Source organism: Astyanax mexicanus, chromosome 1 (genome assembly GCF_023375975.1).
Source record: "Astyanax mexicanus isolate ESR-SI-001 chromosome 1, AstMex3_surface, whole genome shotgun sequence".
Taxonomy (NCBI): domain Eukaryota; kingdom Metazoa; phylum Chordata; class Actinopteri; order Characiformes; family Acestrorhamphidae; genus Astyanax; species Astyanax mexicanus.
The window spans coordinates 100,757,581-100,783,515 of NC_064408.1; the positions used below are offsets into that span (position 1 = coordinate 100,757,581).

General features: G+C 38.6%; 1 protein-coding gene across 1 annotated transcript in view; it reads left to right on the top strand.

The window, feature by feature from the left end:
• Positions 1 to 25,935, top strand: part of tmtopsb (teleost multiple tissue opsin b) — a 63,024-nt gene that overhangs the window by 29,889 nt on the left and 7,200 nt on the right. Inside the window, exon 3 of the mRNA XM_007252338.4 lies at positions 17,514 to 17,747. Coding sequence (XP_007252400.3) covers positions 17,514 to 17,747 — 234 coding nt within the window. The remainder of the gene's footprint in view (positions 1 to 17,513; positions 17,748 to 25,935) is intronic.

The window sequence follows — 25,935 nt, forward strand, 5'->3', positions numbered from 1 at the left end:
GCCTTTGGAAACCAAACCATCTCCACACAAACATGTTGATCAATAAAATACAATACAGCCCTGCTTGCATTACTCCTCCTTATATACAGTTTTCTTGTTTTTTGATTTAGCAAACAAAGTTTTCTGGATGAATCTAGAGGGATGTTCTCTTTAGGAGCACCAAGTCAAAGCAGTGTGATGTTCTCAGAGGGCAGTTGGTACAGTAAGGAGAATCCCCTGTGTCCTCCTCCATCCAGAGTGTCACTCGGCTGGAGCCTGACTGCTCATGTAAAGGACACATCCTTATTCTCCTGGACGCGACCTGTCTTGTGTGAAGTCATGCCGGTATATTGTGGAAATGGAGCGAGACATAACAGTGAAACAAATCAGAGGGGATGTGGGGATGACAGTGGATTTGCAGAGTTTGTTTCTGCCAACCTTGGAGAGCAGGCAGCTTTCTCAAGAGTGAAATGACAGTTGGGGAAACTGAAAGATAGCTAGACGGACCGAGAAACATATTTCACATCCAGAACGTCTGTGTTTGGCCAGATGCACATTTCTAGGTGATTAATTTCTCTGTAGCTTGCGGCGGCATGAAATATGTTTAATCAGCTGTGGCAGATTTACCTTGAAGGTATATAAAACTGCTTCCCCTCGTGTTTCTGAGCTCCTAATGGTGCTCATACTGAATCTCCTGAATGTTAGTTGTAATGAGTCACTTATTTTTACGAGTTGTTTTACAATCTGAATAGGTTGCAAATTGCATTGACTGTGCACAATTTATTAGTTTGCTCTTAATTTTACGATGGCCCTTAATTGGGAGCTGTGACCTCGCTTAATGACTAAAGGATTAAAGTGTATTCATTTTAATAGCACACCACTTTGCCATCTCACAGTATAGCACAGATACCACTATTAAAACAATAGGGCAGGATTTTCCGCTTCAGTGTTCGCCATTTCTTCACATTCAGTATGTTTTTCTCTCTCATTATTTCTTCTGTTTGGCTGCAAAATGTAACTTTTTTTATCTTTCGTTCCCATGAGATTCAGTTAAACTCATAAAATGAACTTTGCAAAGCTGTTTAGCTTCATTGTTGTTTCCCAAATAAACACAGAACTAGACCCCTGTGTCGATTAAATGTAGTGTAAGTGATGTGCACACCTGTATTTCATGGTCACACTGCTTCAGACTAAGCTCTGTTAAATTACTGCTTTAAACTGGAATAAACCTGAAGAACAAACTAGAAAAGCAGTTGAAGGAAATGCAGAATAGTTGCACAGCTAGTGGAAGTGGATTAAACCTCTAGGTTCTTACTAGACTGTTACTGTGTGGTTGCTGTGGTAATCTAGGTGGTTGCTGGCGTAAACAAGAGGTAACCAAATTGCCACAAACAGCCTGTCCAAAGCTGAACACCTCAGTTCCGCAAAGGTTTACACAGATATTTCTAGTTACCGCCGGAATCACGCTTTTAATTCCAAAAAAACGCTTATATTACCTTTTAAAAGGCCATTTAAATTCTTGTTTATTATTGTTTTGCTGTTTTCCTTTGGGTTTAGAGTTGTTATGTTGTTAGTTGAATGCAGCAGAATGCAGCAGCACGCCTGGTCTTCAACCCGCCAAAACGGGCACATTACGCTACCTCCCGGCCGCTGCGCTCCTCCAGTGAACGTCGCCTCACTTTACCAAACAAACATTCACACAAAGCAATCCAGACTGTTCTCATACAGAGTTTCCCAATGGTGGAACAAACTACCTTCCACTACCAGATCAGGAGAATCTCTCGCTATCTTTAAGAAACTCCTGAAGACAGAGCTCTTCAAAGAGCACCTACTCTTCTAACACCTCTAACACACTAACTACTTCTAACCTCATTTCCTTCTTCCCCTCCTTCACTCCTCTATCCTATTATTTCCCTTCGACCTCCTTTAAGCCCTATTTAATTAAGTTTTTACCTTTAAACTTCTATTATTTTTGTACTTGACTATTGCTTTAGACTTTAGACAAAAGCGTCTGCCAAATGTAATGTAATGTAATTGGGTGTGTTTGTATCATTGTGTTATTTGAAATGTGACAAATGTTTGCACTTTTTTCATTTCTATAGCAAAAAAAAGCAAACATCTGTTGCTACACAGAAACTGTACATCTAATCAAAAATTGTATACAAACCTAAATCACACAATCAGACCAAACAATCTGGATTCAGAACTGTATTGTTGCATACAAGAGGGAGGATCCATGGTTCAGACAGCATTAAAAGTAAGCTTTTAATTAACGGCTTACTGCTTGCTTACGTAGCTTCACAGAAGCTTAACTGAACAATTCACACAACAACCAACATTAGGGAATACATGTCAACCTCCTTATTTAGCTCTGAATAGCATTTACAGTTATATAACACTTCAAACTCGAAACATGGGCAAGTGGTGCACCATGGGATAGGAAGCACCGTGGTCTGCTGCCCCTCCTACCTGCGCCCTCCACGCTGACACACTGCATTAACTTTAATTAAGTTCCTGGACGTTCACAGCAACGGTCACCACAGTATATCTACAGAGAGTGCAGAAAAAACAATATAATATATTGCATAACCATATAGTAAAAACGCATACTGTAATAAAAAAAACGTTTTCTTGCACCAAAACTAAACATAGTTTCTACCGCTTATGGTCACAAAGCAGAAATACATTAATACTGTACCATTAAGATCATAAATTTAATACATTATTTATTCAGTTGTTTACAATGCTATAGAAAGCTGAGGATTGTTATTTGATGGGGTCTTTAAAGAACGTATGCTTCTCTCACACACATAAATAATAAAACAGGCAAGACTCATGAAAACGTGTCAGTAGAGAAAGGCGAACGTTTTGAAGGACACAGCAGAGGTGTTATGGATCGAAACATTGATAAAAATAAAAATGTATCTTCCCATCGTCTGTGTCCGGTGTGAATAGGCTTTATAGCTCATTATACAGTTTCTGCCTGTGTTGCATTGTTCTGGCATTGGCAGCACTTGCTAGGAGGTCTTACCATGAATCATCCCTAATGGTTCAGTGATTGGACGCAAAAGAGCTATAATGATAAACTTCATAAATCCAGATCAGCAGTAGAGTTCAGAGCTCACATTGTGCTGTGTGTTGACAGTTCAAGCAGAATCAACCATCTGCTTCATGACAACGCAACCAGATGCCACCCTCATGCCATTCAAGTCAAGTCAAGAGGCTTTTATTGTCATTACATCTGAGTACAGGTACACAGTGTGATGAAATTACGTTCCTCCGGAACCATGGTGCAACATAGAACAACAAGCAATAGACAACATAAAGTGCAGGAGTGACGACAGTGCAACATAAAATATAAAATTATAACACTAAATAACAATAAATACAATAAATACAAAAGACGAGACAATTTAAAGACAGGACAGTGCAGTACCGATACGGTATAATAAAGTGTATAGTGGGGATAAGGTGCAGAGATGTGTGATATACTGTAACATATATAATCACAGCAGTTACTGAGGTAGAGTTTATAGTTTTTAAGAGTGCAGCAAATAAAGTCATGTCAGCCTCTGTGTGCTGACTGGGTGTGTGTGTGGGTGAAGTTCAGTTCTTTGTGAGTGTAAAGGGGGGGGGGTGTACAGTTTAGTTTTGTGTAAAGGGGGGGGGGTGTACAGTTTAGTTTTGTGCGAGTGTGTTGGGTGAGTGGTGGGTGGGGTGGGGGTTCAGTTCTGTCTCTGTGCGTTGAGAAGTCTGACTGCCTGGTGGATGAAGCTGTTGCAGAGTCTAGTAGTGGAGGCTCGGATGCTCCTGTATCTTCTGCCGGACGGCATCAGAGCGAAGAGTCCGTGTGAGGGATGGGTGGGGTCGTCCACAATGCTGGTGGCTTTGCGGATGCAGCGTGTGGTGTAGATCTCGGTGATGGAGGGAAGAGAGACTCCGATGATTTTCTCAGCTGTCCGCACTATCTGCTGTAGGGTCTTGCGGTCTGAGGTGTTGCAATTCCCAAACCAGACGGTAATGCAGGTGCTCAGGATGCTTTCTACAGTGCCTCTGTAGAACATGGTGAGGATGGGGGGTGGGAGATGTGCTTTCCTCAGTCTCTGCAGGAAGTAGAGGCGCTGCTGGGCTTTCTTGGTTATGGAGCTGGTGTTGAGGGACCAGGTGAGGTTCTCTGCAATGTGAACACCGAGGAACTTGGTGTTATCCACAATTTCCACAGCAGAGCCGTTGATGTTCAGCGGGTGGTGGACACCTGGAGCTCTCCTGAAGTCAACAACCATCTCCTTGGTTTTATCCACGTTAAGAGATAGGTTGTTGGTTCTGCACCAGTCCGTCAGCCACTGCACCTCCTCTCTGTATGCTGACTCGTCGTTCTTGCTGATGAGGCCAACTACAGTTCAGACTGTGAACACTCTTAAAAGGATTCAAAAAAGGGTTCTTTGGAGCAGTGGCATAGTGGAGCTTATGTTGTTACATCAACAACTTTTTAGTGAACATTTCTGTAAAGTTCTACCAAAAGGCACCCAATACAATTGTGCAAGTAAAAAATCGCTAACATTTTAACTAGAAATGTCCGGAGGTGCATTTTCCAAAAGCAGTGAATCTTAATGGATAACAGTCGAAAATAATTCAAATTTAATATTTGAGACATTAAAGCTGTACACATGTGGAATTATGTAGAAAACAAAAACTTATATACTTTAGATTATAATGAAGTAGCTACTGTGGCGTGAGGAGGCGGGGGAACCGTGGGTCCGCCCCACGCCGGAACTCACAGCCATGTCTGTCCCAGCCGGTGTGCATTCAGGACTGATTAAGCAGCCGGCTGGGACAGGTATAAAACTCAGCCTCAGCTCACTGAAGGGAGGACTCTTGACTGGGGAGCTGAGGGCTGAAGCTGCACGGACCTTTAACTTAAACTAAAGTAGTTCTACAGACTCTAGAGCCCCATTAGGGCTGAGTATGTTTATTTGAGTTGTTTTGGGTGTGGTGGAGGGCGTTTAAAAGCCAAATAAAAGGTACGTTTTGAGTTCATTTACTCCCCGTGTCTGTGTTATCTGTGAGCTTCCTCCTTCCGGGTCACAGTGGTCACGCCCCTAACCCCAGGGCCTACCACACTACATTTATCCTTGAGGACAGACCTGCACCCTCTTGGTATTTTAATCTCAGTGTCTTCATGAGGGAGAGTCACCAGTAATAGTTTTCTCAGCTTCTTGAAGGAGTTCCTGGAGGTGCTGAACAATAGTTAATGCTTTTTCTTCGCGCTGTGAAGCTCCAGCTCATCCCAAATCATTTCTTTTTTTTTTTTACTTATATTTATATAGCTATTTCTCCCCCACACTACTGCACCTTGTTTTTGTCTCATGTATGTCTATTGTGTCCCTGCTGTATTGTACCCATAGTGTCTCCCATTCTCTTTTATTATATCTATTATCTGTACTTATCTGTAATTTCAATTCTCTGTATGTAGTGTACATATGCAGTATTGACAATAAAACTACTTGACTTGACTAATTGATTGATGTCTTCTGTTGGTTTCATGATATATCATGATATTTTATTATTATTATTATTATTATTATTATTATTATTATTATTAGTAGTAGTAGTAGTAGTAGTAGTAGTAGTAGTAGTATTTTTTATTTATCTATAGTTTTTTGCATGTGGCCCAAAAACAGTGCTACAAATCAAACCGTGGGCACACTGTAGCATTGTATCCCAACTTAGAAGTGACATTTTTAATTACTATAATATTTTATAGTGTGTTTAATATTTTGCAATTTAGTCTGATTGTCCACTCTGGACTTGAAAGCTGTTGTTGTTTGTTGACTATTGATGTAAAATAATGGTTTATATTTAGTTTTCAGTAGTGTGTATGTGTCTTTGCATTAGGTATTGAACACATTGTTTTGCTTTCTGTGCCGATTAAGGTTTAAGTACAGTGCATCAAAGCCAAAAACAATTTGTGAGCTTTATTTTTTTTGTCAAGAGTATAGTATATTAAATGCACATACAGAGAATATAAAAGAAAACATCACATTTTGAATCACAAGAACATTCTAAGCTGAAGAATAGCATGAACTCAGAGAGACCCAGAGCCATCTCCTAGTGTTTCACAAGGCCATGAAAAACAGCACAGCGGCCTGGTTACAGAGGTGTGAGAGGCGATTACGCCATACGTCATACGGGGTTAGTTCACCTCTTTGCAGGGAAAAGGTGTTATGTTTCTTGGGGGTGTAAGATTTCCTTCAGCAGTGATTTTTATCAGTGAGGCCTTCCCTGCCCACAGTGTACAGCAGTAGTAATTCAGATTGATTACAAGGGCTGTTCCTGTTGTTCTCTGCGATCATCTGAAACCTAGGATTTGTTTGAGGGTTATTAGAGGAATGCAGATCCTCAGGTAAAACCTGAATCCATGTGATGTTCATGTATAAAAGTAGGCACTCATTAAAGCAACAAAGAAAAACAGGTCAGACTCAGTTGCACCAGGATTGCAGTTATTGCGATACACCCACCATGCCCTGCAGGCGAGTCTGCAGTCCTTTGGAAATCTCCTCTCAATCGAACATGCGCTGCCTTTGATACGGTCCATGTTTGATTTCCCATCTTTTATTTCCCCTCATTTTAAAGTCTTAAATGCTCTGAAGACTCTTGGATATTAAGTGGGTCTTTCTTGGACATTAAGTTAGTTTCCATCTGTTCTTTAGAGAGTCATCAGGCTGATTTCTGGGCTCTGTTTTGTCCCATCTTCATCTCATCAGTTCTATTTGCTAGGGCCGCTATCTAATCACGACCATTAATGCAAATGAGTCCCATTGGCCTAAGAGTTGTTAAGAAACACCGCCAAGCTCTACAGCAGCAGGTGTTGCTACAAAAAGGCCAACCCACACCTTCTTGGGAAAACTGGCCTGTCCAGGTTAATGCACAAGCCCTGTCTGAATGATAACCCTGGTAGATGTGCACTATTCTTCTTACTCACATGATGGTTTTTTTGTTAGAACAAGCATATTGTGCACAACTTGGGCAAGACGCCCAATAATTTATGGCACGCTTGTGTAAGTGGTTCATTCTCAAAAAAAGTGGGCACACACCACTTACTGGCAAATTGTGACCGATTACAAGCAGCTGTGGTGGCAAGCATGAAGCACACAACACATGACTGAAATTCAGGGATATCAGAAGTTCCCTGAGCATATAGAAGAGTCTGTGTCTGTGTCTAGTGTTGTGGACCACCAGAGTATGTAGAACAATAACCTAATCAGGACTGGATAGAAAATAATAAATAAAATGGTTTTAATCAGTGTTTCATCCTTGCGCTATTTATCATTCTTATATAATTTTTGCACCCTACTCTCATATATTAAATGGAAAAAAAGGGTTTAGCTTCAATCATCACACTTGGCATCAGTTTACTCAGTTTACTTCTACTTCACAAACTGGCTGTTTTTCAGCTGAAAGATATGAGCTTTATAGGGGCTAGGTTGCCTTTTTTCTGTGTGAATTGATCAATTGTGGCCTTTTGTGGCTTTCTATGATCTCTATATGGCTTTAATCCAACACAGTACCTGTCCAAATCCTGAATCCAAATGCTGATGCCTATAACACTATATACTGTCTGTCTGTCTGTCTGTCTGTCTGTCCTGGTGATATGTTTGCATGTCATGAATATTCATGAGTACGAGTCAAAATCCTTTCGTTCTTCCTTTTCGTTCGCCCACCCCTCCACTAAACCAAAACAGGAATTTGGTGGTGTGAAAACAGGAGCACAAACACTCTCAAGTTAATCATTCATGCTAAAGAACACCCTAAAATGAATGAAATGAGAGCTTTAAGAGAAAGACCAGAGTATTCCGATTAAGAAAGTATTCAGCTTTCTGTGTTTTTATACAGTGCAGAAAAGTCCAGAACAGTTTTGTTTTTTGTATTAAAAGTATAGCTTTAAGGCAGAAAATTTATAAGCAAACATCACATTTCTAATCTAATCTAGAATTAGATATAGTGGGAACACTGAGTAAATGTAATGCACTCATAAAAAAAGAGACCCTAAAAATTAAGGGTTAATCTATTTTTCTGAAAATAATATAAAAAAATATATTTTAAAAGGTTTTGTATTAGCTTTAAAGGGTTAAATGTTACAAACAGTTTGGAAATCACTAGCTGTACATGTAATCATTTCCTACTCCTTTTTATGTGACTTTACTCAAATATTTAGCTGCGTCATAAATCTGCAGCTTGACATTTTTACTGGTGTGATTAACAGCATGTCAAAGTGCCCAATAATGATCAATAATTACAGCATTAAAGTGTATCAGTGGGGCCAGCAGTTTAATTATTTGTCGTAAATGAGACATGAGAGCCAGAGGGCTTTTTTCATTGGCCTCGGTAGCGTCCCCTCGCCTGTGTAAGGATCCTGAGGCACTTGCAGCCGGAGCCGTGATTAACTTATTCTGCTGTAATGTTTGCTCTCTGAGCTTGATTAATGTCTGCTGTGGATGGTGGAGGCAACTGAACCTGCTTATAGAGGAAGGAAGGCGGAGGTAAATGCTGAGATATATGGAGAACAAACAGCTCCTGGGAGCTATCTAAACAGCTGCAATTGAAACCGGTCTGCCCCCATGTCACAGAGAGGAGCTTTAATGACCCACTGCTGAGAATATGTTTAGATACATCTGGTCCTGTCCCAAATCAATTCACATAACATCATCAGTATATTTTTGATTGAGTGGGTTGGACCTAGTTTCTTGCACTCATTGTATCTGACATAAACAAAGCTCTTCTAACTCATGGTTTCTGAATTTTTATTTTTTTTTACTGCCTTTTCATTTCAGTTACTTAATTTCTCCCTTTTCTCTGCAATTCTAAAGTTATATACTAAAACAATATACCAGATCCCAATTCTGTCTGAACATACCTTAACCCAAAAGAAGCCACACCATGTTCTGTCTCAGTTCAGTAGTTGCGAAACAAAATCTCAATTCTTAAATGTAGGTTTGTCTAAGGTCTAAATCTGACTGCATATTAGCAAAATATGCCCAAACTCCACTCTAGCCAAACATAATCTGTTTGATCCCAACTGTAGTCCAACAAAGTTCTGTCTAAAACTGACTGTAGCCCAGCAAAATATGTCTGAACATGATCCTAGTCTAGCGAAATATATCTAAACCAAGCTCTAGTCCTGCAAAAGCTGCCTGATTTCCTCTCTAACAAAATCTGTCTGAACTCAACTGTAGTCCAACAAAGTTGTCTGATACTGACTGTAGTCCTGCAAAAGCTGCCTGATTTCCTCTCTAGCTGAACAAAATCTGTCTGAACCCAACTGTAGTTCAATAAAGTTCTGCCTAAAACTGGGTGTAACCCTGTAGAAGCTGCCTAATTTCCTCTCTAGCCGAACTAAATCTGTCTGAACCCAACTGTAGTCCAATAAAATTCTGTCTTAACACCGACTGTAGCCCAGCAAAAGCTGTCTGATTTCCTCTCTAGCTGAACAAAATCTGTCTGAACCCAACTGTAGTCCAACAAAGTTCTGTCTGAAACCGATAGCCCAGCAAAAGCTGCCTGATTTCCTCTCTAGCTGAACAAAATCTGTCTGAACCCAACTGTAGTCCAACAAAGTTATTTCTTAAAGCCGACTGTAGCCAGCAAAAGCTGCCTGATTTCCTCTCTAGCCGAACAAAATCTGTCTGAACCCAACTATAGTCCAACAAAGTTTTGTCTGAAACCGACTGTAGTCCAGCAAAAAACATCTGATTTCCTCTCTAGCTGAACAAATTCTGTCTGAACTCAACTGTAGTCCAACAAAGTTCTGTCTGAAACCGATAGCCCAGCAAAAACCATCTGATTTCCTCTCTAGCCCAACAAAATCTGTCTGAACCCAACTGTAGTCCAACAAAGTTCTGTCTGAAACCGACTGTAGTCCAGCAAAAAAAGTCTGATTTCCTCTCTAGCTGAACAAAATCTGTCTGAACTCAATTAAAGTCCATTAAAGTTCTTTCTTAAAGCCGACTGTAGCCCAGCAAAAGCTGCCTGATTTCCACTATAGCCGAAGAAAATCTGTCCAACTATAGTCCAATAAAGTTCTGTCTGAAACCTACTGTTGTCTAGCAAAATGTGACTGATTATGACTGTAACTTAGCAAAATTGGTCCGTAAAATTGGTAATGTTGCCCAGAAAGATCTGTCCAATTTCTACTGTAGCCCAAAGGTTTGTCTGAATCCAGCTCTAGTCTAAGTTCTTTTTAAACCTCTCTATCCCCAAGGATATCTGTCTAAATCTGATTTTGACACAGGACTGGCTGTTAAGTTTTTACTGTTACCCAGAAAAATCTGTCTGAGCGTGACTGTGCCTAAAAAAAATCTGTCAAATTTCTATTAAACAACAGAAATAATCAGTCTGACTCTGGCTTTGATCTGATCACTGACAAAAAAATAACCTCATTATAAACTGCCCAACATTAATCCTAAATGTTAATGCTTAGTTTACAGGTTTACATTAATTTCATTAAACAATACCTTCAAACAGCAACCTAAAATCATCAGCTTGTTATTCTCTTGCTGGTCTTCAGGTTGTTTATAGTACAACAGCAGAGAGAGAGAGAGAGAGAGAGAGAAAAGTAGGGTGAAAAAAACTAAACCAGGTCAGATGTTGTCTGAATTACATTAGGTGTACAATGGACTTTAACAACCCCAGCTGTAAAATTTGATCCCAGGCATTATCTGGACAGTGAGATCCCTTTGGGTTCAAACAAGACAAATAATTCAAGGTTTAGTCCTTGTGGCTCAGCATGTGTAGTCTGTTTGCTAGAGCTTAATCATCTAAACTAACTGTCCTCTTGCTACTGTCAAACAAATGACCATTGATTACAGTATTGCAGCCAATATACTGTACTTTTTGTTGCTGAAATCTTAGATATGCAGCTATTTTACAAGGAGCTGATCATGCACTATTACAGCTCAATATTTTTTATGGTGATTTGTTGTGATTTTGTTCTTGTTCTTCATTGTTTGACTCTGCATTCTCATAGTTGTGCACAGTTTGTTGCAGAATGGCAAAAATCCATTCTAATAAAAGATGCTGCTCTGCTGTGTTATGTATTCTCCCTGTGCTTTGCTCACCCATCTGCTAGAACAATTCAAACTAAAATTCTAGATGGTAATTTTTAGTATGTAAAAAAATAAAGTGAACAAATAGCATAATATAAAGCATGCATTCTGCCATTTAACTGGGATTTTTTTAAGGCACTTTGTATCTACATTCCACCGTGATCGCTGGGAGGTTTATATGGCTCTTGGGCTGCTTAAAAGGTTCTAAATATCCTTCAGACCTTAAGTCTACATAGCACCAAATAGGGAATTTTATTTATATGGTTTCTATCCATAGAACCTTTTAGAAACCATATTTACGTTGTTTACATTAGGTTTCTAATTTTTAGCCAGTAATAATGCAGCTTAAAGCAAACTGCCTGAAGTCTTTTGTTGCTATCACCCTAAATAAAACAGGTTCTAATTAGTACTAACAAATATTCATGACCTTTTCAATAGTAGGAAAAAGTAAAATGTATATTAAAAAATAAGAACCAGTCAGAGGTTCTCCATTGTAGAGAGCCATTTAACCTGATATTTAAATCATTTAAAGAAGTTGTCATTGTGCCCTTAGGACACTTACAGAACCAAAGAACCAAGTGTTTAAGTAGGATTTTTTTTAAGGATCACAACAACAATATTTAATCTGAATAAAACAGATTCTGGTTCAGTTCGTTTCAGCAGGTATGAAACAAAAAAAAAAAAAAACATACAGAGAAATGTGAGTTGAGGTAGTCTAGGTATAGTCCCAAACAACTCTCCAGAGAAAACAAACTCCAGAGCAGTTAATTTGCTGTAAGAATGTGATCTGACCTCAATCCGACTCAACTATTAAATAAACTCCTTATGTTTGAGCTAAACGGCTGTTCAAGTGCAGTTTAACCAGATGTATTATCTAGATGATCACTACAGCTAGTAACTAATGCCATACCTGCTGCAGCTCAAAGCTAAGCTGTTTTCAGCTTCTTTACATTCTTACTATATTCTTTGTGTAATACTGTATTTACTGTGTGTTTATTGTGTGAAACCAAAACAAACCAAAGGGGCCAAATCTCCAAGTTAACAAACCTGCTAACTGATTCAGACCAGAGAAAAGAACTACAGGTATGAAATCACCCTCAGATACTTTCCTCACAAATACAGAAAATAGAAATTTAGATAATAAAACTTGAACCTTGTCACACATGTTTTCTGCAGTCTTTGGCTTTAACATATTTGTTGGGGCAGTGCAGGGATAGGATATTTGCATTTTATTAATTTTGCTGTTAAAATAATTGCTACTTTGGGTTGTTCCAAGTTATACCATTGATGACTATTTCAATCAGCAAGAAAAAATATGTTTATGAAAAATGCATCCATTAGCCTTAACCCAAAATTTGAAAACAGTTCCTTCTTATACCTTTTTGATAATTACTGTTTGTTCAATAACATGACTCGTAATTAAGCAATTATGAGAAGTCATGTCTTGCAGAAAGCTGCTGTTAGATTTAATCATGCAATGTCCAGTGGTGTGATTGTCAGTACTGATTAAAGTGATTACAGGCCTTTGTAGTCCTGTGTGTGTGTGTGTGTGTGTGCAAGTGTGGGTATTCTGCAGATGGCTCTGCTGTGTAATGATGTCTTCATTCTAATGGACTTGTGTGTCAGCTTCAACTCTCCCCTTGGGAAAGTAAGAGAGTGTGTGTGTGTATGTGTGTGTGTGTGTGTGTGTGTGTGTTTGTGTGTGTGTGTGTGTGTGTGTGTGTGTGTGTGTGTGTGTGTGTGTGTGTGTGTGTGTGTGTGTGTGTGTGTGTTTACTGCAGCACCTCCTCAATCAATTTGATATAAATTAGGAAATTCATGCGTGCAACCTAGACTACAGAGCAGATGTCAGATGAACAGAGACTGTCCAGATCCCAGTAGGATGAGAAAGTGAGGTCATTTTCAGAAGCCACAAACTTTAGAGATGGGAGGGAAAATATGATACAGGATAGTTTCTCAGTACTTTGGGTTTGTGCTTGATTTAAACAAGTATAAGTAGATTTAGTCTCTTCATTAGTTTTACTAATTTAAGATCGTAAAATATGAACATACAATATATACTTTGAAAAACATTTCCCAAGTCCAAAAAGAGTTTAGAGTAAATCTAGTAAATACATATTTGTTATGTCAAGCATTTTAGCATTTTACATCAAAATAAATCTTCAAAAGGATGTTGATACTGCACTGACCTGTGATAAATTGAGAATAGCATCTGTTCTTTGGTGCTCATGATTTGGCACAATGCTAACTACACTGTGTATCTCTGGTGAAGTAGACAGAATAAGTATTGTTAAAAGTATGTATTTTTAGCATTGCATAACCAATTTATATGTAAGATTAAGCTCTGATGTTGACCCACATCCTTCTTTTACCTTATTTAAAGGTAATTGTCAACTTTACTTGTCCAGAAATGTATGTTTAAAGTGTGTTTTAAAGCACAAATTCCACTTATTAACTAAGGGAGAGGCCAGGAGCAAGAAATGCACACTGATTAAACCTGGCAGCCACAGTGACAGACTAAAATAATGACGTTAATAACAATGTTGAAGGCTTATTAGATTATTAACTAGTTTGGAAAAGTACACCAGCAATGTGTTGTGTCTCAAGTATCATGGGAAATCATGTAATCATATAATATATATCCCTCCTCTACTATAAACTTGGTCAAGTGTCTGATTTTGCTTCAGATTAAATCTATCTGGAGATGTCATACCTGCCTGGTTGTCCAGTTATCCTGCACTATGACCTTCAGCACAGCAGCTGCAGCTGTGCTCCTGGTGGCTGCTCTGCCCTAAACACTTCTGACAGCCTCTGGAGCCGCCACGTCCATTATCATCTCCATTCACCCTCCTGAAGTCTCCATCTTGCCTGCCAGATATGCACTCACAACACCTCGGAGGCATCTGTATTCTCTCAGGTTTATACACCGCTCCTCTGATGATGCAGCAGACTGGAAGATTAGTCAGTTGGTGTTTGCTGATGATTACAGAAAGAACTGAAGCTACTTTTTGCTTTAGATCGTTTAATACCTATTCCGAATATGACCCTGAAGGGTTAACCCATGGATTGTAATTGTTTAATGTTCTATTTTAATATTTTAATATTGTATAATTACATAATTGACTGTGCACTAAACTGACAACTAGAAAATGTGATGGTTGATAATGTAAAAAAATTAAAAAAGTTGATTTTTAGATTCTCACACATGCTTTATTGAATTATTAAAAAGTAAGTAAAAAGTACATTTTTATTGAAGGTATTTTCATTTTCATTGCTAATTAGCCAAAAAATCAATGACAAACACTGAACTTTGTTAACAGCAAATGTACATACTTACGTAATAACTAGGGATGTCACCGATCGGATCATGTGATTGAAACTCAGATCAGAATCACCGATTTATCAAAAATGTCATATACTCAGTCACACACGCACACACGTTTCCTTCTTCTAAAAAAATGCAGCTATTTATGTCCTGTATTCATGTAGCTGTTTATGTCCTGCATTAATGCTCTTATTTAAACTCAGTAACTCAACAAGTAATTTGTTAAAGTGTTTTTAATTAAAAAAGCATCAAAATAATAATACAGTAAAAAAACAATACTGGAAACTTACCAAAGAGTTGTTATTTTCTGACATTTTATTGTTTTATTTAAGAAAATGTGCATATTTAAATAGAAGTAATTTATATGTCTATTTAGAACTTTTAAATTATAAAAAAAAAATTGGATGTGTTCTTTCTTTTTTATTTACTGCATCTCCAAAGTATCTGATTGGGACATAGTGTAGGAAAGTTTTTTTTTAAGTCAATAGTGCAATATATAGTCACTACAGATCAATTTGTACCTGGTTGAATTGCATGTAGCTGTATAATGTGTGAATTATAATGAGGGGACAAACTAAAAAATGAACAAAGTTAGCATGCTATTGTTTTTTTGTGATCTCAAACATTAAGTAGAGGTGGATATTTTAAATAAAATAATAATAAAATTTGTTGCTTTATCTTTAGGTAAGGATATTAAAGGGTTAAACTTAATGACTGGTTGGTATGTAAGTGGCATGTGCTGCAGTGTGTTAGGGATGATATTTTCTATTCTAAAATGAAAGAATGAATTTTTTTTAGTTTTTGAGTTCTTAGAGTTGAGCTAGTGTAACATTTCGTATAGCGAGTTGCCAGACTCCCCTCCTCTCCTGTTCCACACATCTCAAACTTTTCTATATGTCACCATAAAGATTCCTCCTGCCACTCAAAAGTGAACAGCTCCAGAGCAGCCAGTCTGTGAAGCGTCTGTGTTCTTTGCCCGGCTCAGACATTCAACATACATTCTAACCTCTACACAAACCCTCACTCCTGATTAGAAGTACAGCCACAGCTGTGCCACTGGCAGCAGCATCTGGACTGTATGGACTGCACATCCCAGGGCTGTTCCGTGTCTCTCCGGCTGCATGATTCCCCGTCTGCAGCCACACTTCCTGTCCTCCTGCGCCTCAGTCCAATAAGTGTAAGGGGAAATACACAGCGTGGTTCAAATCAACAGGGTGCCAATTAATGCCACGTCCATCAATCAACAAAGTGATGAGTCCCAAAATGTCAAGTAACAGCTTTGGGTCCAGAGTAAGAATATACAAGCTGCAGATTCCTTAACACTTCAGAAGAGACCTGGGAATTAAAAAAAGCTGCTGCCCTCTAGACTTTCTGTCCCATTGCTATTAATTAGTACTGAAGAGTGCATCGGCATGATTTTGGGACCAGAATAACAAATACAAAAAATACAGAATATTATGTAACAAATGGGGTTTTGGGATATTGATCGTATGTGAGCTGGAAGCAGGGTTTAGAATCAGACTCTTAGTGCCCTGTGTTGAGATGCTAGGGATGCAACGGTACAGTGGGGACACGGTTCGTTTTGTATCGCGGTTCTTGGGCCACGGTTTCGGTTCCATTCCGATATATTAATATTATGTAGCTCCAACATGCAGAACGTTTTTAGCCCTTTCTATTTCAAATCAACAAGGTGCTCCTACTCACAATTACAGAGCCAATATTAAATAGAAAAAAGGCTCAGATTAATTAAAATCACAAAATTTATTATAAAAAAGGAACACTTAATCCTACCATTAGTCAAAAACACGCCAAATTAAATAAATTGCAGTAATATGCAAAGAAATGCTTGCACACTGTGCTTTATCTGCTGACTGTCTTTTACCTTGTTTATCAAACTCAACGCTGAATCTAAAATACTTCCAAATAGTGCGCTTCACGTTCACTCTCATGATCACGCAGCTGAGAAAGTTTTGTTTAATTAGCCCTCAAATCTTCAGCGTCTGCCTTCAGAGCTGATTTGCTCCTGGGAAATTCAGAAAAAATTCTGATTGGTTGTTGCATGGTTGTGGGAGAGACACGCCGAGAGAAGTATATAATAAAAAAGTCTCCCCCGGGTCCTAAGCAGTCCTGATTATCACCCAATACACAGAATACAGTGTCCAATCAATAACCACAAATAAAACATTAAAGTTTTATCACCAGCGAGACAGATAAGGACCAGAACCAGCCAGAGACAGCTGGACAAACTCAAACTTTTTATTTTCTTAGAGAGGAAAAACAGCGGTTGGGCGAGGGTGGGGTTGTATTTTCATGCCGTCCGCCTGTTCTGTTTAACTACCGATATATCTACGCTGATGAGTGTGATGGTGTGAAAGTAAGGTGTGTTCAGGTACATTTCTGGTGTATTGCTATCTTTGCAACAGAAAATACAGTTGTGCTACTGACTGAAAACACCCTAGCCAAAAGTCATCTGTCATCAATTCTACTTCTGTTCTGGCAGTGCAGGTGTGCCTTGCACTCAACGCACTTTTTGTTTCGAACCGTGCAAATCATACTTTTTGACACACCGACAATTATAAACCACTGACCTCTTCGAGCCAGAGATGAGCAGAGTTAAAATCAACAATCCCACGCTGAGAAAAAACTCGCCCCCTAAAGCTTACTGAAGCCAACTCATATACAGGGCTGTTTGGTCATCATTTCAGTTCGATGCTGCCTGTAGATCAATAAATAAGTGTTCCAAAGAGTCTAGCTTTTAAACTCATTTCTTTCTTCTCACAGACTATTGTTTTTTTTATTTGCACTCCATCCAAAAGCTTTCTTATTAATTTTTTTTTTTTTGGAACATTGTCTGGTTGAAAATAATTGAGGATGTTGTCATTATGCACAGACTGGAGACAGAATAGGAGACATAAATCAATTGGATGCTTTAGCCTTTCTTATTTGGTGAGATATCTTTGAACTGCAAAAAGCAGATAGATGTAGCAGATAGATGTTTTAGAGTTTTATACCTGGAAATTAAAACACTTTACACTTTTTTCAACTATAAAGCTGCCTATGCTTTTTTTTCTTGATTGTGTTTCTTTCTTCTATTCTCCCTAATAAAGGTGAGCAGGATCAACACTGTGGTGAGTCGTAAGCGGGAGCAGCGTGTGCTCTTATTGGTGATCACCATGGTGGTGTGTTACCTGTTGTGCTGGCTGCCCTACGGCATCATGGCCTTGGTGGCCACCTTCGGGCATCCTGGCCTGGTCACTCCAGAAGCCAGCATTGTTCCCTCATTACTCGCCAAATCCAGCACAGTCATCAACCCAGTCATCTACATCTTCCTGAACAAACAGGTGAGTGCAGTCGTAAGACATAACTATGTTAAATAATCTGTTTATTGAAGTATTTTGCATGGTTTGTACTGTATGTGTTTGTGAAAAACAAGCAAAAAGACTTCCAAAGACATTTTTTTTAAAGTCTATAAAATTAATATATACTCATTGTCAAAAATTGTTGCACCGAGAAGGAATCAACCAACAGGAATGAAACTTGGTTGGTAGTCATGCTCAACTGTTTTGGTGTAATTTAAAAATAGCATGGTGGAGACCTGTTGTCATGCTATCAGGAGCAATTACATGTAAAGCGTAATCATTACATGCACTTTCAACAAGCACTTTCAACAACAGTCCAACATTAATTTATGTTAATGAGGTTCTGCAACCAGTGGCCCTACCTTTTCTAAACTCATACTAATTAAAGAGTAATGGAATTAAGTTTTATTATAGGGAGCCTTTCTAGAAACCCAAGGACACTTTACAATCACATTTTTCACACAACCATGTACACTCAGCACTAACCAACACACACAGACAGGAGGCAGCCAATCACAAACAGCGTACTCTCAACCAGAAACAACCGTCCAAATGGAGGACTACATCGGGCATCAAGGATTTGACCCTCAACAGCTGAGTGCCGATCCATATGTGTGTACACATTCATACACACATTCACATACACACATGAATAGTTACACCCACACACATACACACCAAGACAATTTAGATATTATCCAATTTACCTGATCTGTCTGTTTTTGAAACGTGGGAAAAAAGTGTCCCTAGAGGAAACCCAGGCAAACATGGGAAGAACATGGAAGAACATGGAAACTCCTCCCAGATAAAGACTTGAACTCAAGTCGCCCAGTGCTGGGAGGTGAACGTGCTAACTAATGAGCCACCATGCTGCTTAAAAACATGTGGAATGCTATTGGACACTCTGTTGAGGCCATAGACTGTGTATAGCTGGACAGAGCATCGTCTCTCAAAAGTGAAGCCACCACAGGTTGAGCGCCCCCTGCTGTTCGGTTTCAGAAAGCTGTATAACCCCACCCATCCCCATAGGTTTCAATGGCAAAACAGACAACTTTCAATCACGTTTTTTTCCAATATACTGTAATTCTACCTCCACTATTTAAATGCAACAACTAGAGTAACCTCTGCTTATATTGTCAAATCTTTATATCCCCACAGAATTTGTTTTATTAAAACGTTATTCAGCTCTATTCAAAAAGGTGTGGTTGTTGTAAAAGGGCTGGGTTACACCTAGCCGTGGTGGGACCAATGACTGTGTGAGCTCTGTGGAGGCAGCCCTCAGGGGCGGGGTTATTTAAATGAGTAGGCTGTCTCTCCACAGTCTTTCTCCCTCCTCTGGTCTCTACTGCGCAGACTCAGGTATAAGAATCGCTAACATGGCGAAAGTTTTGGCTTCATTTTCATTAAATGAATGGGAAAAGCGACAATGCCTCCATCTTTTTTACAGTCTCTGATTCTGACTCCATCCCCTACCTCACAATCTGCAGGAACTGTGTGAGAATATTCAAACATATTCAAGTTGATGGGATGGATTTCCACAGGAGACCATTAAAAGCCTCTGCATCTGTCTGGTTGTGTTACACATGCAATACACACTGCTTCTGTGTGTGTAGCTCAATATATATAACGAAAGAGTTTCTCATATAAGTCAATTTTTTAAAATCATTTTTCTTTCCTGCTAATAATTATTTTCTTTTAGAATAAATAGCACTTCAATGCGACACTTCTTTCTGGGTGCAACAATTGCTTCGACAATGAGTGTACATGGAGTACACAAATAATAGAACCTGTGGCCGGTTTATGAGTGAAAATCAATTAACATGTTTCTAATGGTAATCTTAATGCTGTTTTTGTTTTAAAGGGAATATGCCAGCTTATAATCAATTTAAAGTTGTGTAACCAATTTCTGCTGGAAGATCAGTTTTAGACATACAAATAAAACAAAAACAAAGAGTAAATTTGGTTTATTAGCCCAGAGCTAAACATTGGAGAAGTACGGTCAGGGGGTTCTGTTTTATTCCTTTTCTGTTTGTTTGTTTTTGCTAATCAGGATGGATTCTTATTTAGTCCCAAGTGTACTCACACTACCTGCTCCTGCTGTGAGTCTGTTTGAAGACTTGTGAAATCTCCCTCTAAAATGTATATAAAACTAACAACAAAAGCGAGCCTGACATCTAATTAGTAGCAGGTCCATACACTGCCTGCTGTCTCTCTGTGTATTCCAATTGTTTCTTATAAATTGCACCTTTTAAAAGCCCGGCTCCTCAAATAGAACTATTGTATTGCACCCTGTGGGCTGAAGTGGATTGTTATATTCTAATCACAGTTTCAGTCCATGTATCTGTAAATGTGGATTATGTACGATATATTGTGTACCAGATTGTGCGCCTATATGTTCTGCATATTGGTAGGACCTAAATCAACTTGAAAAGAAAAGTTTTAGAAACCTCTGCTCAAATATTGAACCCCCTCAAAAATGTCAACTCAATGTTATTTCTGTATAGTTCTGTATTGTAATTCTGCATGTTAGTGTTTTAGTAAATACCAATAATCTGTAGTACTAAACTAAATAACTTATTGACATTTATAACTACATATTTTCTATACAATTTAATGAATTAGTGTGTGTAGTCTGTTCTGTTTACTGCCGTAATTATCTGTATCAGTTTATGGACCCTCTCTCTCTCTCTCTCTGTCTCTCTCTCTCTCTCTCTCCCTTCTTTTCCTTTTATTTTATTCTCATATGGCTACTGCACTCCATATTGACTACACCAAATCTGAAATTTCATCCACTGTTACTGCCATTTGGATACTGTTGATGCACTTCACCACTGTCTTACTTTCAGCACTTCTCACCATCACTGAGCACTCCTCAGAAAATGTAAATCAAATCAGATTAACCCAGAACCAGACCACAAAAAAAATAATAGAGTGTAAAAAAAATCTTAGGCTACGTTCACATTACCAGGCTGAAGTGATTTAAATCCGTAATTTTTTTGCTCAATGTGGCTCAGATCTGTTTTTTTTTTTATGGCTGTGTGAACATGCCAAATATGATTTTTTTAAACATGCATCAGTGTGTACATGTGAGGCGTTTTAGGGAGGGATTCGTTCACATTACACACAGAAACAGATCACATACGTTTGTGAATGTGAACCGTCAAGAGAGCCAAATCCGATCTGAGTAAAAAATCGAATTTAAGCAATGAGGCTTGTAATGTGAATGTAGTCTAAGTATCCTGTTATCATGTTTTGCAGTACTATATCAGTTTTCAAAAATGTGATACCAGTTTTTTAATTCATTTTTTAAGGTAAATATTGGTGTTAGACCGTGGTTTATATTTGGTGTTGTCTTCAGGTCCCACTGTTCTGATTGCAAAAAAAGGTTGACTTTATCTTTTACGTCACAATATTGGCTATTTGTTAGATAATCAGACACAGTTTTAGCATTGGCTCTACTGTCTGTAAAATGTTACATTTTATTCCCTCCAAAAGTCCACTAGAGAAAAAATGGACCTCACTCTTTCTGGATGTCCCTTTTGCTTCCCCATTACTTAACACAATTCTAGACAATGTGAGTATCTGTTTGCTGGTAAAATAGAATATACAGAATATTTTTCTCCTTCAAGCATGTTGACCTATCTTGAAGTATCTTGATGCAGTGATATTGTGTTAGCAGCATTTAAAAAAAGTGACCTTACCATTTTTTCCTAAATTAATATTTAAATCTATCAGTATCAGCCCAAATCGAAAACTGTATCATCTTTTTTCAAACTTTAAAAACAATGAAGTTTTAAAATAAGCTCTTAAACTCTGAAACACACTTAAGCTCTGAAACACTTCACTCAATATAAACATTTCAAATAAAGCTATCTTACTTGCCTTACTAAAATCCTCTGCAATACAAGACAAGAAGAAAAACACTGCTAACAACATTAAACATTACACAATGTGTGCAGTAGCCTTTATATATTAATATTTCCTCATCCCGCAAAATAAAATTGTAAAATTGGTGTGTGGGTTTACAGAGCTATAAGTATACTTAACATTTTCTCTGAAATGTTTAAATTGTGCAATTCCAACAAATAACCATATAGTCCATTTCTGCCATTTTCTTTTAATTGGACAGTCTTTTTTTTTCATTAAAAGACTAACATGTACTTTATCCAGACTTTTAATAAGAGAATAAAATAGAAGTACAATACTACAGAAAATAACTGATTTCTGCTAAAAAGTGGAAATGGACAATATATAGATGATTTATTTGACAGATTATGTTTTTGATTTTTTTATTAATACTTATGTTAATATACTGTAAAGCACTTGGCATTAAAGCCATGTAATAATTTATGGCAAAAACTTTTTTTTTTTTTTTCATTTTTGCTTTTAAACTCTGTGGAATGTTTGTTTTCATCCTGCATGTGAAAAAAGTGATAATGAAGACCTTCAGCTGAACTCATCGAAGAAGACACTGGTTCCCCTGTATGTCATTTTCAGTCTTCAATTCCTCCCAGCCCGTAACCATGGAAACTGTGAGTTGAGGCGAGTTGAAGACTTAAAGTGCTGTACAGATTCAAGTATCCACCTGGTCTGTGTCTCCAAGCCTGCCCGAGATGGAGTGACAGCAGGAGAGGAGATGAGGAATGAAGAAGGAGCGAGTGAAAGAGAGAGAGAGAGAGAGGCAGAAAAAGTGATTGAGTGCTACTTTCTGCTTTAGGAATGAGCAGGGAAGCTCCTGAGCTGGTGAGTAAACAGGAGAAGGTCTCGTATTGCTTGCGTCGGGGAGCTGTCATGCCGAGTGGTAATTACGTTTGCTGATTCTCCCTTCATGCCCCTGAGAGCTGACGAGCGCTGCCGAGCGGCGAGGCTCCCTCAGTTAGCATTCTCTCATTTATTAAGTGCACATTATGTGCTTGTGAGTCAAACCCTGGGGCAGAATAACTTTTTTATTCTCCAGGAGCTTTTAAAAGTGGCACCTGTGTGTTAAAAAAAACTGAAAAGCGATGTAGATTGACACATGGTGAAATAATTCATAGTGACAGCAGATTGCAAAATAACGCTCACGCTGAGACGTGCAGGGCTCTCCTAAGAGACACAGCAGTCACATAAACACATTAGCATGTAGCACAGTGCCCTTATGCCTCCCTGGGCCTGCACTGTTTTTTTCTGGGCTACCTGTAAACCAGTGTAATTGGTGTGGGAAAGCAGTTTTACCAGAATGAATCCAGAGACAAAAACATATTAGAAAAAATATATAAATCAGAAAATGCTGGGACAGTATGAAAAATGAAAATAATGACGCATTTGTGGATTGCATAAGGAGCTGTTTTCACAGATAATGTTTTCTGGAAGTGTTCCTGAGCCCATGCAGTGATTTCTGGTACTGCGCCACCGGAGGGCCCAAAGATCATCAGCATATAATATTGACCATCAGCATTGTCCTTTACACACAGGAATTTCTTCAACTTCTCTTAATCTTTTGATGATATTATGTACTGTCGATTGTGGGATATCTCAGGTTTTGTGCTGAGGAACGTTTTGTTAAATTGTTCCATAATTCTTAGACGCAGTTAGACACACAGATTTGTGAACCTCTTACCATCTTAGCCTCTGAGAAACTTTTTATGCCCAGTCATGTGAGGAAATTGCAAATTGCTCCTTTTGCAGCTATTTTTATTAGTATTGCTTACTTTTCAAGCCTTTTGCTGCCTCATCCCCTAACTTTTTTTTTATGTGTTGCAGACCTGCATTGCAGGAATGGATGTTTATTAATAAATGAAATTAAGTTGACCAGACACAACAAGAAATATCTCTGGTTCAAAATGCCTGCAATAAGATCAAAGTCAAAATAAATATTAGAAACATTGCATTTTTATTTAGTTTGGATTTTCCATTCTGTTCCACCATTTTTTAAAATAGGGGTCACATAATTTAACAATTAGATGTTAAAATACTCCTAAATTTAAGTCTTTGGCGCAGTCCCCTTCATAAACCCAGGTCTTGTTGTGTCCAGACCCACACAGATCCTGCCATACCCTCTGGGCAACTGATGGGAGCAACATGGAGGTAGTGAGCTAGAAGGTTAAGAGGAAAATTAAGAATTGCAAATGAAAGCAGGAGAGAAAGAGGGAGAGAGTAAGTCACATTCTTTTAAAGGCAGGCATTAGAGTCTCCTGGGACCCTGCACTCAGTAGGTAACATTGCCTCACACTGGTAAGAAACAAGACACTTACACACCAGACACTCTCAGTTGAATTCTAAATCACGCAGCGTTAATGTCAACATCAGTTGTCATTTCTGCTGTTCCTTAATGAGCGAAAAAACTATTCCCCGAGCATCCTGCAGTAAGGTCAAGTACAACACCATGGGAGGTTGTTAAGATTTTCTTGTGCTTATTTTCATTTATATTCACGTTATGCGTTCCCAGGAGTATGCCTCTGACCAAATCACCCTGTAGGTATGTTGTGTATTGTTTCCATCATACCATCCCTACCATACTCATCAATCTGTAATCATTGGCAGACTAGCTGTCATAAATATTGAGTTTCCATACCCACGCTCTGTAATCTCAGGTGCCTTATGTTCTTTTGTTCAATCTGACCTCATGCAGATTGGTGTATCCTGTGTTTTCCCTTGCTTGTCATTATACCATGCAAATAGAATCATTAAAAATGCACAAACATATGATTCTGTCATCACACATATGGATTCATAGTGCATACACTGAAGGATGGTATGTGATTGTTTTTAAATTGTATCTTTGCAACCACTTTTCAACAACAAAACTTTAATGTAGGAAAATCTTTATTACTAATACATAAGTAGTTAATTCTTATTAGTATTTAAGGTATCTCTGCCCCCTGTCAGGGATGACCTCACTAATGCTCTTGTTACTGAGTGCAATTAAAGCCTCACAACAATGCTGCATAATCTGGTAGAAATCTACCAAAAGCAGGATAAACTGTTTTCAAAGTACCATATTTTTCACACTATAATGCGCACCATACTATAAGGCGCTTTATCGATAAACGTTTATTTTGTGGTCTGTTTTCATACATAAGCCACACCAGATTACTGCTACTGGCGTGACCTGTAAATCTAAGCCAAGTAAAGTAATCAAAAATGCAATTTAAAAAATAAAGCGCTGGATATTTATCTACACAGATTTCTCTCCTGAAAACTGTTTATTTGGGTGAGGAAAGTTGATTTTCACTGAGGCTGGAGCATTAGCAGCTAACCGCTAATGCCTCCTAACTGCTGGCAGACAGAGCTATATTGAGGAACCCTGAGTGTTTCAGTTAGCCAGGGTGATATTAGCTAGCGGTTCATCCAACGTAGCTTGTTTTAACATGATAGACGCGCAGGCTACAGGACGATATTACTCACCTCTGAATGGCCGAATGGCTAGTGCTTAGCGGGTAATGCTAATACTGCTCAAGCAGTACTAGCCGAGGTTAGCAGGCCAAATGGCTCGCACAGTTAGCAGATATTGCTCCAGCAGTGCTAGCCGGGGATAGCAGCAGACTACAGGCTGATAATGCACACCTCTGAACGGCCGAATGAGTAGTGTTTAGTGGGTAATGCTTATACTGCTAAAGAACTAAACTCAGAGTGGCGTTACTGCTCCTTTCAACCTGACTGGTAAAATTCATACATAAGATGCACTGGATTATAAGGCACACTGAAGATTTTTAATATAGAAAATTAGAGTATTTTAAATGCCCCTTATAGTGTGAAAAATACTGTAACAATGAATGTTACTGTATCCAATACTTTTGTATGTATAGTGTACATTATTCATTAGTCAGGCACTCGTACTGACATAATGCATATCTACTGTGCTGTAAGACCATCATGTATAGACCTACATTTTCATTGTTCCATGTTCTATAATAAGTCACTATTCAGTAATAGCTATTTTAAGGCATGTTCTAGTAAACTGATTAATTGGCTTGAAACCGTAGTGTTAACTAGTTGAAGGAGGGTCCAGGTGTCCTGTTGATGAGTGTTCCCTTAGCACCTTTACCTTCTCAGTGGGAACGTTGGGCACCTCTGTGTGTGCTGTAATGAGCCTGTGAGTCAGAACCCATTTCTCAACCCTTTACACTCTGCTCACAACCCCACGCACCACTCACCTGCAGACCCTATAAAAACTGCATACACCGCTGCA